The 13,646-nt window shown below is 37.2% G+C and overlaps 2 protein-coding genes across 4 annotated transcripts; both read left to right on the top strand.

Moving 5' to 3' along the window:
* The first annotated feature begins 1,622 nt into the window (after positions 1 to 1,622).
* On the top strand, positions 1,623 to 12,817 carry LOC147556083 (uncharacterized). 3 transcript variants are annotated; one of them, XR_015235138.1, is made up of 11 exons: positions 1,623 to 2,096; positions 4,259 to 4,657; positions 4,754 to 4,974; positions 5,064 to 5,258; positions 5,375 to 5,467; positions 5,556 to 5,824; positions 6,361 to 6,475; positions 10,692 to 11,320; positions 11,573 to 11,626; positions 12,282 to 12,349; positions 12,586 to 12,817. XR_015235138.1 is itself a non-coding variant. In XM_086663825.1 (10 exons), the coding sequence occupies exons 1-10, from the start codon at positions 1,805 to 1,807 to the stop codon at positions 12,596 to 12,598; spliced, it is 1,443 nt and encodes a 480-aa protein (XP_086519951.1). In that variant the 5' UTR covers positions 1,623 to 1,804; the 3' UTR covers positions 12,599 to 12,817. The 3 variants fall into 3 exon arrangements, 2 of the variants coding, with proteins under 2 accessions (XP_086519951.1, XP_086519952.1); XM_086663825.1 differs by lacking the exon at positions 6,361 to 6,475 and having other exon boundaries at positions 5,556 to 5,619; positions 11,277 to 11,320; XM_086663826.1 differs by lacking the exon at positions 6,361 to 6,475 and having other exon boundaries at positions 4,262 to 4,657; positions 5,556 to 5,619; positions 11,277 to 11,320.
* Positions 7,416 to 10,609, top strand: LOC147556084 (uncharacterized). Its single transcript, XM_086663824.1, has one exon. It carries the CDS (start codon positions 8,325 to 8,327, stop codon positions 10,089 to 10,091), a length of 1,767 nt encoding a protein of 588 aa, XP_086519950.1. The 5' UTR covers positions 7,416 to 8,324; the 3' UTR covers positions 10,092 to 10,609.
* Positions 12,818 to 13,646: the final 829 nt, after the last annotated feature.

Below are 13,646 nucleotides of genomic sequence, written 5' to 3' on the forward strand. Positions count from 1 at the left end.
GCTATAATGGTCAAATTAGCTACTGGATAAGATAATATGAAAGCGAAATAAGAGATAACCGTCATCAGAATACTTTGATTAGCTCCGCCTGTAGAGTAGTCAGAATAGATTTCTACGGGAATGATACACTTACGATGGGTGTTCGAAAGCAAGGGTGAGGATGATCGAAGACGGTGATCATGATGAGAAGGTGATGTTAATCATGTCTGTAAGTAGCTTCTACTCCCACGATTATCTACGACATGTTCCTACTCCCACTAGACTATGCATCACGTTATTTGAGCGAAATGAACACCAAAGATTAATCGAAAGGAGAATAATGAGTAGAGTAAAATGCTTCGAGCGAATATAGCATGATTTGGTTTGTATTTTTTCTTCTCTATTTATAATGTTAAAGGAGGAGGTCGACTTGGTCGGGGAGCCATGTTACTCAGTAACGTTAGCACGAGAGAGGTGATCAAGGGATTGTGATCAACGACTTGGTCTAAAAATTAAATTTAATGACTATGACACTTAAGACTCTCAAAAGAGATCTCAAAAATAGAGTTTGTAATTGAGACATCTCAAAATTAAATGTTTCCACATCATCTTAAGATCTCAATTGAATTTTGCGTTAGAGGGGTTTTTTTTCTATAAAAAACTCTAAAGTCGTAGGTGATACTTAAGATTTTAAGATCGAGTCTTGCATTGGAGATGCTCTTAAATATATATATATATATATATATATATATATATATATATATATATATATATTTGTAGAAAACGCCTTTACCGCTTAAGTGGTATTTGTTTTTCTCCCGTGGTAGTGTTTGTTTTATCTGAAGTGATCAATTATGCTATGGGAGCGTTTAAAGGCACCTGAAAAATTTCTATTCACCCCCGGTGCCCATTGGCGGGGTACGACCTGGGTGAGACACCCAGGCGTCCGACACCCACTTTGACTTATCTTTTTTTTCCCTTCTCGTTGTTCTTTCTTTCTCTTTGCTTCTTCTTTTACGTATCTCCTTCGCGTTTTCTTCTTCTCTTTCGTATCATCACCATCATCATCATCACTTGAAGGAACCACCATGAAATCTTAAAGTATCAAACTACCATGAAATCCTATAACATCAAACAAAGTATGACACAATCAAATTTCACCATCATCTTCTATTTCTCCTTCGTATCATCACCATCTTCTTCTTCTTCTTCTTCTTCTTCTTCTTCTTCTTGATGATCTAACATAAAAAGCCCCAAAATAAGTAATTTCAAAACATCAAACCCTAAACCACATATTATATCCAGTTCTAGCGTTAAACAATCAAATTAGGTTAGAATTTTTCGTGAAGCAAAGTTAGGGTTGAATATGATAGCAAGTCCAAAACAAGCAAGATAATGACTCGAACTGGCCAGTCCGAGACCTAAAAGCAAGGGGCTCAGACTGACCAGCCCGAGACTGAACCTTCGCTTAGGTTTTCGGACGGGTTGATCTGTGTACTTTATAACCGAGTGCCAACAGATGTTTGTGACCAAAAGAGATTGCCCTTGGTCAATCTTCTCTTCCGGGTGCTAAAAACATTTTTTTCTGGTGCATTTAGCCGATCCCTCATGCTATATAATCACCCGGATGCAACCAAAAACTTAAATTCAATGCAAACATCTTTCACGTCCGTTTCTAAAATTTGTTCCAATCGCACCAAAGAAAAATACTAGCAGTTTCAGTCATTCTTTTCACTTGCTTCAATGCATTTGCGATTACGAGAAAGTAGCGATGGCAGACGAAATGTGAATAATTAGGTCAAATTACTTTCAATTCGAATTGAAAATGGAACAGATTGAATCGTCAATCAGAAGAGTTCTTCAAGATCATCAAAAGATTAGTTCAAATATTCGAAGTGAGGAAGCAAAAATTGATGGATTGAATAAAGAGATCAAGTTATTGGAAGATCGTAATCTTGTTTCTGACGAGAGAGAATTAGATAGACAAAGAATGCATAATTTGTTGAATTATCAATCGACTTTGATTGCTAGAGCTTCTTCACGAACTGACCTTATTCGAGCGTTACATGAAGATCTATTGATTCTATTCATTAAGAGAAAGGAGGTCCGAGAATTAGGTATCATTTTTTTTCTTACTAATTTCTTCTTTTTCGATAGATTGAACATCATTATTAAGTCAATTTCATCAGTTTAGGTTAAAGGAGACGCCTTTTTGAGTATTTTTTACCCATTCTGTTACTCCCATTATGTAATTCCTCTTTTTTTTTTTTTTTTTCTTTTCAATAGATTTTGTAATTCCTCAAAATTTTACGGCGAATGCGAGAATAGTCCCAAGAAGGGCGATTTAGCCCGGGTAAATATAATGTCTAGGTCCTCTCCACTCATTGCCAATTGGTTTCTCGGTATATGGTACTCTGGGTGAAGTCATAGTATATACTCCTTCATTGTTAACCCTTTGTTTTCATTGCTACATTGTTTTAAAATACGTTTTTGCGCCTCAAGGCTATTTGCTTTCACAAGGAGATGCAAGGCCTCGAGGGGTACGCCTTGTTGCGTAAAAGGCGTAAACTATCTATTTTTTTTAAGGAAATTGATATCAATTATGTGAAAGTATAATACCTGTTTATACTTTACTACCGTAAATATAAAGTCCCGGACTGTTTAATAAAAAATACTGATATTTTTGTGTAGCCCCAACAACTCAAAAATATCCCGTGACTTCAGATACAAATGTTTTAGTCTCGAGTTCAAATACGTAAGGCTCGAGGCACTAGGTGACTGCCTCGCGTCGATGCACGCCTCCACGAGTAGCCTTGAAAGTTGTTTTATAACATTGAACGATTATACTTAGTTTTTAATCTTTACTACCCTCTGTTAAGAGTAGAAGAGAAACTGTTATAAGGGTCATTTTTCCCGTGAAGACGGTATAGATCGTGGATGGTCTTCCATTAAGTTGCCACTTCACCACTTTTTCGAGCTCTGTCTCCAGGGCACCACTTCCTTTGGCGTGGCGTAGCGTAGCATAGCATAGCATAGCACAGCATAGCGTAGCACAGCATAGCGTAGCACATCATAACGTAGTGTAGCACAGCATAGCACAGTTACTGATGCATTATGGACTCCAATCAACAGTATCCAAATCCCAAACTGATAGAATACTGGAACTGCTGTAACTAATTATTTTATACAACAAATGTATTGTTGCTTGTGTACCAGATCTTCTTTGGTTCTTTTGAGAGAGGGAAGGAACAGTATATTGGAGGATAAAAATTTATGCAGTAGTTATTAGTTATTTAATTCAATTGTTGGAAATGTTGAATTTAGTACAACTTGTCAAAGGTGGGGTCATAAATATGAACTTCTCAAACGTAAACCCTTACTGCAGTACCAGGGAAGAATTGTGATAACTTGATTGGAACACAAGAAGTTTATGTGTGCTGTGCTGTGGTAGTTGCTAACTGCTAGAGGAGATTTGATTTTCATACGAAACATATTCTGTAAAATGATATATAATTTAACCACGGATATCTACATAAGGTGGCCACCTTGCCTCACATGTGTCATTTTCACTAGAACAACCTTGCCCTAGGTAACAAGACTCCAAACTGAACTGAAAAAAGGATACCTATGGAAAATAAACAATTTTGGTTTAGTTGGGTTATCAACATATTAGCACCCAGACAACCAGGTATGCTGGAAGTTTGAGAATAACCCCACATGGTATCAGAGCTAGGCCCACACGTGATAGACTTAAAAGTTACACGTGCTCCACGTCACCCGAAGAAAAAAAAACACGTTTAAGGCTAACCACGTGAGGGGCGTGTGAGAATAACCCCACATGGGAGAAGGGTATCTAGCAACCAACAATATAATGTCTAAGTCCTCTCCACTCATTGCCAATTGGTTTTGAGTTGGACGACCACAAACTTAACAGATTCAGCTAACAAAGCTTTCTATCCCCTGATTCAGTAGGCAACTGAGAATTAGTGTCTAACATAATCCACCACGAGTTTATAAAAATAACCTCTTTCTGATTTGACTGGCCATGCTTGTTTGTTGGCTCAATGGATACTTATTTTGAACATAAAAAAAAGTGTAATTTTGTTGTCCTGTTTTTTGATCTAGTCATGCTTCATTTTTCCGCCTCCATTTGTGAAAGGTAAAAGAAGTGTACTATAAATTGCCAAAAAGTGGTTTATGGTGACAGTTGGTGTCTCATTGGATTAAAGAGACAGTTGGTATATCATTCTTCATTAGCTGATTACTATTGCTATTTCAGCAGATGGTGCGAGTGGGTCTGCTTTCGACGTGGTGCCCAATGTTTCTCTTTGTTCTGGATTATCGAGTGGTGATGATGAAAATCTAGCATTCCCAAACGATTGTTCTATGCCTGCATCAATGGATATCATGACAACTAGTGATAATCATGAGAATTTGGAAGAAGTAGTAACTACAGCAGAACAAAATCAATTACCTTTGGGACTGAAATTGCTTCAAACGCATATGGATGAAAGTGCATGTTTGAACACTGAAGATGGTAACGAGTATGGAAGTCTGCATGATAAGAATAGTATCTTGGAAGACATCGCCATGAGTATTGTGGATTCAAATGCAGATGTTGAAAACATACTAAAAGAAGCAATGGAGAGTTCTGATTTTCCTTTTGAAGAGACACAAGGTTGAAACGCTTTTGTTATTAACTACCATTCTCTTTCTTCCCTTCTATGTTCTTATGAAGTATAAGGTTTTAATTTTGAAACCATATCCTGGCCAGGTTCAAAAATAGTGCCTAAGAGAGCCGGTCGTGTAGCATATCGCAATGTATCCAGGCGTTTGACTGTAGATTTCGATGAAGCTGGTAACCCGGCGGGTCCAAATGCAGGGGCTTTTAAAAGATCAATCAATTCGTATGTATGCCATTATTTACCTGTGAGATTCAAGCAAATAGGGGATGTTCCTGTTGAAGAGTACAAGTCAGTGATTCACGTGTTAACAGTAGGTACCTTAATAACTTAAGCAAATATACTCCAACGTTTAAAGCAGTTTGGTGTTATCTTTCTTAACTACACATCTATTTGCCGCAGGAAAGATATAATTTTGATATTAATAGAAGTTATACAAGGAAAAAGATTTCATCTTGTTACAGACAACACAAGTACAAGCTATTGATTCAGGTAAAGAAGGACCTAGAAAGTGGCATTGATCCACAACAACCTTCCTATGTGAAAAAAGAAGACTGGGATGCGTTCGTGGCGAAGACAAAGGACGAGGAGTTTGATGTGAGTGTGTTTTGCATTCGCATGACTATGTTTTGTTTTTATGATTTCAATTTATTTTTAGTTTGTTTAAGACTGCTCTATCCTGAGTAATGAGAAGTGTGAACTTAACATCGCAGAAGATTAGCAAGAAAAATAAAGCTAGCAGAAGTCAGCAGACTGCTGGTAGTAGGAAAGGCTTGTCTCATAAATCTGATCCTAAAAGGAAGTTGGTGAGCATGACTTGCTTGTACGTAATTCAAATCTCGAGTCCTGAGGTTTATAATTTTGAAAATGTTTTATGTGTGCAATCTGTTGCAGAAAGAGTCGGAGCAAGAATCAGTTGATGATTGTATATGGCCAAAGATGTTGAAAAGCAGGCGAGGTAGGATTCTTGACTTCCTTGATTTCTATATTATACTTGAGGATGGTGGTCAAAGATTGTTTTTAGTAAATGTACAACTGTTATTGAACAACTACTTTTTTCTTTTCCTTTTCTTGTTCATTTTTTTACACTAGAATACACAAAGGATAGTTGATGGAGAAGTGTGTTCATATCCATCGATATTTTACACTTAAGATGTGTCGGAGTTCATTACTCTGAATCACTTTTGGTCCCCATTCCTGGTGGCAGTGGCCGACCTAAGTGAGGCCTAGGGGGGACCCCCCCCTTAACTTCTATGACAAAGTAGGTAGTACGTAACAATACAAAAATAAAAATAAAAAACAACTATTGTGAATAAGTAATGTCATGTTGCTCTTTTGAACACTAATCGTAGTTGGTTCAACGGTTGAAGGGTTTCGTTACTTGCGTAGATGCCCTCACGGTCGCGAGTTTGAGTCCGCCACTTTACATTTTTTATGTTAATTATGTTGGAACTTGGAATCAAGATAGATACATAGTCCGTGTGTACATAAGACATAACATGATCTTTTGTAGACTGGTTAGAGCTCCAACTTAGTTTTGGGATGGACTTTGGAGGTCATCGGTTCAATCCCCTCCTCCACCTTTATTTGTGTTGAAATTAGATTTTAGGGTTTCTTAAATTTTTGGAAGGGAACTACTAATTTTTAGAATCCCCTGAGAGTAAATTCTGGATACGCCACTGCCTGGTGGGGCTCGTAGGAGTTCTGACCATTCGCAACTAAGATTTGTCTAACACTTAAGATGTGGATATTTGTCCAAGAAAAATCAGGAAGACTATGAAGCTCCAACACTCAAAATATTCATCACCTGGGGAGCAAGGAATGAAATTTCGGTTTCGGTGAAAATTTCGGTCGGTTCAAAAGTGGAAACGTTTCGTAAAAATGTTTCGGTCAGTGTGGAAATCTTACAAATCTACAGAAATGATAGAAATATGATGCAATGATGTGTAACAAGAGTATTAAACCATAATACAACATAAAAATGATATTTACCATTATCTATTAGTTTGAGGGAGTATTAACAATTCCACAGTTACTTCCAGGGGTAAATTGAATAATTTTTTGGCTATAACACCCAAAAGATAACATTCTTACTGATAATAGTTAACAAACTATGTTAGTTTGAGAAGGTATCGTCAACTATACAATTATATTAGAGGTGTTACTAAGATAAAATCAATTTAGGATGTTAAGTCAAGGCGTAAATCATTCAAATAGATTTAAAAACCATGGAAAACATAACATAAAAATCAAGAGAGATCTAAGAGAAATGAAGATGAAAAGACGAAGAAATGGATATGTTTCTAGTATTAGTTTCCTTGTTTTTTTTGCTAGATTTCTACTATGTCGGTCGAAATTTCCATCATGTCGGTGGAAATTTCGATATTTCGAACAACTTCGGTGGAAATTTCGATCATGTCGGTGGAAACTATGCAGGAAATAGTTGTAAGTGTTATTTCGTGCACCTAATCTCATTTTTGGAAACGTTTCGCAAAATTTCGGTGAAATTTCGGGAAGTTTCATTCTGATGGAGACCATCCATCGAGAGGGCCTCTCGGCCAGTCAACTAATGGGCCTAACGGCCAGATTTTCAAATTAGAGTAGTTTCTCGTTTATTATTTAGATTTCCATGTTTAGAGTCCTAGCAATCAAGGAAATAATCTTTAGTAGTTATCTTATTTCCGCATTCGAGTTTATCTAGGAAAGTCTAATCTCTATGTAAGAGAAGTCCGGTCTGTTGTGTTCATCATTGAATTGAATTACAAAAACCCTTGATTGCAACTTCTTTTATATTTATTTCAGTTTATCGTTATTTGATTATCGTTTTCTTGTTAGTTTATTTAATGGATTCTAATAGTTTTACGCTTCCGCAACAATCTACATCAGCTGGTATCATGAGCCCGCAAAATCCTGATACAAAAAACGAGAAATTTTTTTCTTTACCCTTCACCACGACTTCATCTCTCCACCATACTCCATCCCTTCTTCCAAAACCTCCGGATCCTGCGGAAAGACATAACGTTTTCAAATCGAGACTCACCATCAACAATAAGGTGTGTGACTTTATTATTGACGACAATAGCGATGGAAATATGATATCACTTTGTCTCGTCAAAGCACTCGGTCTTCCTACTTACGACCACCCTTGCCCGTATACACTCGGTTGGATTTCTGACAAAAGCGAATTGGCAGTTCGCCAACAATGCATATTCTCGTTCTCAATCGGTTCTCAATTCTCACTATCGTGACTCTCTTTGTTGTGATATTGTTGACACGGAGAACTGTCCTCTCATCCTAGGACGACCATGGATTTTAGATGTTGATGCCGTACATAAAAGCCGTCAGAATACTTACGAATTTAGGTGGCATAAGAAACTTTTTATCCTTGTTCCACTCCAAGAATACTTACCGGGGAAAGAAAAAGTCGACAGCGTCAAGCCTAAGGATGCAGACCAAACAGCAGCAAAAGAGGAATTAGACGACAAAGACACAACTACTAAATCTACATCTATTGTAGAGAAACATGAGGTCTCTTGTTTGAGAAATTTTGGTAACTTCGAAAGACTTGATCTCGGGTTCAGTAGTCTTACTTTGCTTGAGGGTTTCAGCTCATGCGTCAATTTGAAGTGGCTTTCAATTTCCCATCATAAATTGCAAAGCTTTATGAGAAGTGAACATCTCCCTAAATTTGCTATGCTAAATTTCATCTCTGTTTGGGTTTTTAACGAGAGAATGAGAAAAGGAAAAGAAATGGGGTATTTGATTTATGGTTTGAATAATCTTTATGATACCGTTAATGGCGGTGGTAATATATGGATCAATGAGAACAGTTTCAGGATCGTGAGGAAGATTGAGGAAGGTAGGCTTGATTATGTTTATCTTTGTGAAGGCCGAATTCAGCATATTGATGTTTTTCTCCAACGGCTTCCAAGGGTTTTAATAGTGTCTAGACGTGCTGTTCGGAAGAACAAGTTCGTTGATTTTGTAGATAATTTTGAACCAATCCATGGTATTCTTCTATGTGAAGACGAAGACATCGGCCCATCACTATACGAAGATGAAATGTCTGGTCTTTCTACTGAAGAATTAAATGTAATTAAAGGAATGGACATTAGTGACCCGACAGTTAGTCGTGAAAAAGATTCGATCGAATTAAGATTAGTTACACTTTGTCTAGAAAGAAATATACCTTATTTAGGTATATGTAGTGGGTCACAAGTTCTTACTGTTTCTTATGGTGGAAGTCTATATCAAGATGTCGGCAACGAGCTATCGAATAACGTTCGACAAGAGGATCATAACGCTGTTCATATGGGTTATGACAATTATGACGGATACCGACATGTTGTTCAGGTAGTGAAGGATAGTCCTTTACATGATTGGTTTAGGGATTCATTAGAGGAAAATCAAATGGAGATAATGGTGCATAGTTCTCATCATCTAGGTGTGAAAAGAGAACCGTATACTAACGGCGGTGAGCCTCTACAATCAAAACAGTACTCTGAACTTGAAGTGGGATCTAAACTTCTCGAGTCCAATACCGCATTGAGTACAGAACAGGAAAAGAGATTGACACAAATGGGTGCAACAGTAAGAAATGCAAGTACATTCTTAGAAAGGTTGAAGATGAATGAGGATAGACAGAAGATAGCAATGGAAGATGGAGACACAGTGTTCGGGGTCGGTGTTGAAGTGAACCTAGATTCACAGGTTTATAGGAACGTCAAATATCGCACAAGACAACCTCAATACTTCAATCGTTTTGTAGTTGCAAATCAGTCAGAGATACTAAACTCCACAAAGGAAGAAAAATTCGACGAGACTTATAAAGAAGGAGAGTTCCAATTGGTTAATACTTGCTTCGACGATTTATTTGTTCAGTATTTAACCCCGGGAGATGGATTAGCTGTTTCGATTCACAGGATTCTTCCACATCCAATTGTGTCATCGTTGGTTTTATCTCTTGATAATCTTGAAATAATCACTAGTTTTTGGTTTTATTCATGGAACCAATGGGACTACATACATCACGTATCCGATACATCGTCCCTTCAAGGGTTTTCACATAGTCGATTGGTTATGTTCAGTGAAGAAGTCCATATGACATTAGTTCTTAACACATTACGTATTTCGAGTGCAATCGTGATTTTATGTGTTGATTTGGCTAAGTTCATTACGTCCTTGCATATCTACGACAGAGTCTCGGTTTATTATCATCACGAAGATGAACGTGGGAAGATTATTCAAGTACTAACGTGGTCCAATGCTTTCGAAGCTATTTGTTTCATTGGGAAAGATGTGGGTTCCTTCATCAACCTAGGAGATGACAGGCAATGTCGTTTTTGTGCACTACTACTGCTTTTGCGAGTATCTTGGCATCATACGATTCATGTTATATTTGGTGTTATGGTGCTTCTTTGTATTCTATAACTTTCTGGCACATCTCGCGCAAAGTGGGAGCTAAAGATTGCCTTGGTGACGCCATTTAAACTCCACTCGGCACTTTCAAGAAAATCGGCCAGAAGAGGTTTGGTCCCTTCAAAATCGTCTCGAACGTTACCTTCAACATCGTTGATTTATATCCATATTACCCGGACGATCCAATTTATGTCGACAACAACTCGGGGGCAAGTTTTTCCTCGGCAGGGGAGTATGATGGAGACCATCCATCGAGAGGGCCTCTCGGCCAGTCAACTAATGGGCCTAACGGCCAGATTTTCGAATTAGAATAGTTTCTCGTTTATTATTTAGATTTCCATGTTTAGAGTCCTAGCAATCAAGGAAATAATCTTTAGTAATTATCTTATTTCCGCATTCGAGTTTATCTAGGAAAGTCTAATCTCTATATAAGAGAAGTCCGGTCTGTCGTGTTCATCATTGAATTGAATTACAAAAACCCTTGATTGCAACTTCTTTTATATTTATTTCAGTTTATCGTTATTTGATTATCGTTTTCTTGTTAGTTTATTTAATGGATTCTAATAGTTTTACGCTTCCGCAACAATCTACATCACATTCCTTGCTGGGGAGCACTTCATGTGCTTTAGGAGACCTATCAAGAGGGAAAAGTCGCGGCGTTTCAAGTATAAAAGAAGCTTAAGTAAGTGTGTCACCTCAACCATGATGGCATGATACACGTTATGCTTCTAGTCGTTCCTATGCACAACCCGACGGAGGCATTTAGTCCAACCAGACAAGGGACAAATCTTTTCTTGAAAGAAGGGGAGGCTGATGTAGGCTGTAGGCACATGTTGGCTGAATGGGCTTAATGCTCTTAGGGTTCCCAAGAAGCCAATGATGGGGTTATTAGGGTTCTCTACTAGGCAGAACTAATTAAGATTCATAAGAATTAGGGCTTATTAATTAATAGCCGTCCAACCTATAAAAGCTGCTTATCGTCCTTTATATCCTCTTTATTTCATGTTTGTTGCTTTATTTCAACGTCTTTTAGTTCATAGCTAGATTCTCTTAATCATTCCGTGTGTTTACATCAAGTACGCTCATGCTGCACCTGGCCTATAAAAAGAAGCTTTTTTTCTTTTCACTCCTTTTCTTTCATTTGTTATGTCAGACTGCAAACTTGTGATGACTTTGCGATATTATTGTTGCATTTAGGTCGTGCAAGGAAGCCGCTGCCTGTGATTGAGGACAATAACCATGTAAGATTTCTCTCATTCCTCTCCTCACTTTAATCAAACCCTAAGCTTCAGTTGACGAAGTCATTTTTATGGTGTGTAGCTTTGATTGACGGTGGTATGATCAATCTGTGAAGATTGATATGTATTTTATAACTGAAAAGAAAATTGTAATTTGTGAACTTTAGCGTGTGCACGTTACCTCATTTCTATTGCTTGGGAGATGAATTGACTTGCCACGGACACAATCAGCTTATATATCATCACTTTTTCCAGGTTGTAGACACTATAGGAGATCTCCATGTTGACCAAGAAGCTGTTGATCCACAGGTTCCTGGCTTTTCGTAGAATATCATATTTATATTTTAATCATGATTATATCTTTCTTATCTGTTATTATCATGTCGGGATTGGTCATACTCATTTTTGAGGAAAATAAAAAGGTCATACTCGTTGGTTCTTCTGGTTCTACACAGTTTTTGCTATATCAAGGGCTTTCAGTTGTGTCTAAAACAAACCATTGCCCACAGCTAACTGCAAGTGAACATCAAATATTCTTCTCTATTGATGGTGTATATTTCCGAATACCCACATTTGTTGCAGAGTGAACTACTCATATGACTTGGTACAAATCTGTAAGCGTCTTTGGCAATGATATTGTTATAGTTTATAATGACTCCATTTTGTAGTTCTTTACACTTTCACAAAATATGTGTCCAGTTTATGCCCTGATGGTGTTCGTTTAAGTGTCACCGTATGAACAATTCATAGTTTGCCACTACAGTTTTAAAGTTTCAGAGCTACAAATATTCACCCCAAAATGTGACACTCATCTAAATTGACTACAAGTTTGGTTTTATGTTGCAACTTAAAAGGAGAGATGAAAGCATAACTTGGATCTGAAGGCATATACGTCTCGGTATTGGGCTGAAGAATACCTAGATTTTTTTTGTGTCTAATCATAATACTTGTGGTTTTCTTATAGGGCTTTGAGTTAGACCAACCTCTGAAGGATTACCCGCATCTTGATCCTCCCAATCAGTTTGAGTATTGGTAAGCTTCATTTACGACAATTTCTTTTGCACGTAATCAATGTGCCATTATATATATATATATATATATATATATATATATATTCTTCATTCGTTTCCTTTTTCTCTTCTTTGAATTCTATCTATTTGAATAGCCTCATATTGTTGTAGAGCTTCGAGTTTGTAGTTTCAAAAATCAAATTAGGTTTCTGTTTGTAGTTCTGAACATGGATTTTCACTGTCTTTGCCTTGCTTCAGGAATACAACTTAATTCGGATCATTCAATCCGGTTCAGAAACCAGCGGTGAAAGGAGTTTTCTTCTTTGATCTTTGTGTTATTGAAGGTTAAAATGCTTCTGAGTTAAGTTCACAGGTAGATTGGTGTTTACAATCAAGATAATTGATATGCATATAAACAGGAAGAATACAAGGCGTTTTTAGTCCCCATTGTTGTTAAGATATAAGCAAGAAATAAAAAGAAATTATGAAATGTGTCTTTCTGGTGTCCTTTTTTGCTCTGATGAAGAAAAAAGGAAAAGAAAAGTAGAAGATTGTGATTTCTATTGAATACCCAGCTATATGACTATAAACCTAACCGACGAGCTACGAGTAATTGTCCAGATTCAGGGTTTAGGCTACAGAAGTGAAGAAGAAAGAGAAAAAGAGAGACGTGTTTGCTTCACTTCTGTTAGAGAGAGAAAGTTGGGTTGTGGCCTTGGGTATGGTCTTGTAGAGAGATGGTGACTGATCATCACCAATTTAGAAAGAGTAACACTTTCAACTTGTTAATGCCAGACGCATAACCGTCAAAATCCTGGAAAATTTTACCAAGTATAGTGAAGAGGGGTAGTTGAAAGCATTTGGATAGGATTAGGGATAGTGAAGATGTTGATTCATCATCTTCATCAACATCTAATGATCCTCTCGCTCGTGGTGCCCCACCTGAAAGGGTTTTACTGTTGAGTGATTGTCTTTTAGGTCTTGCCACCGATCTTTGTGTTGCTACATTTAATCATGGAGTGAGTTCCTTTAGATTTTACCTACTTTCATAGTTATGGGGTTATAATTTCTTATTAGTGATGAATCAAAATTTCTTGTGTCATTTTCTTTTGTCATCTATAATTGATAGAGATATATGTTCCGGGAAGATAAACTTTTGTAATGGCACAGATGAGTTAGAGATAGAGAGAGAAATTGTGTTTGTGCAATAGCACAAATGAAATGGATGTTAGAGAGTAGAGAGAAAAACCATGAATAATCCTACTGAGTTAAATAAATTAAGGGTTCAACTTACAATATTTATTATATAAGGGTAAAGT

The sequence above is a fragment of the Eschscholzia californica genome, unplaced genomic scaffold, assembly GCF_041429995.1.
Source record: "Eschscholzia californica isolate CP2 unplaced genomic scaffold, dmEscCali1.0.p SCAF_2, whole genome shotgun sequence".
NCBI lineage: Eukaryota > Viridiplantae > Streptophyta > Magnoliopsida > Ranunculales > Papaveraceae > Eschscholzia > Eschscholzia californica.

Bases quoted from the DNA above. Each gene is read 5' to 3' on its own strand.
- LOC147556083 (XM_086663825.1), top strand. From the start codon at position 1,805: ATGGAACAGATTGAATCGTCAATCAGAAGAGTTCTTCAAGATCATCAA. The intron at 5,259-5,374 runs GTGAGTGTGTTT...TTAACATCGCAG, and splicing joins CAAAGGACGAGGAGTTTGAT to AAGATTAGCAAGAAAAATAA. The intron at 11,627-12,281 runs GTTCCTGGCTTT...GTTTTCTTATAG, and splicing joins AAGAAGCTGTTGATCCACAG to GGCTTTGAGTTAGACCAACC.
- LOC147556084 (XM_086663824.1), top strand. From the start codon at position 8,325: ATGAGAAGTGAACATCTCCCTAAATTTGCTATGCTAAATTTCATCTCT.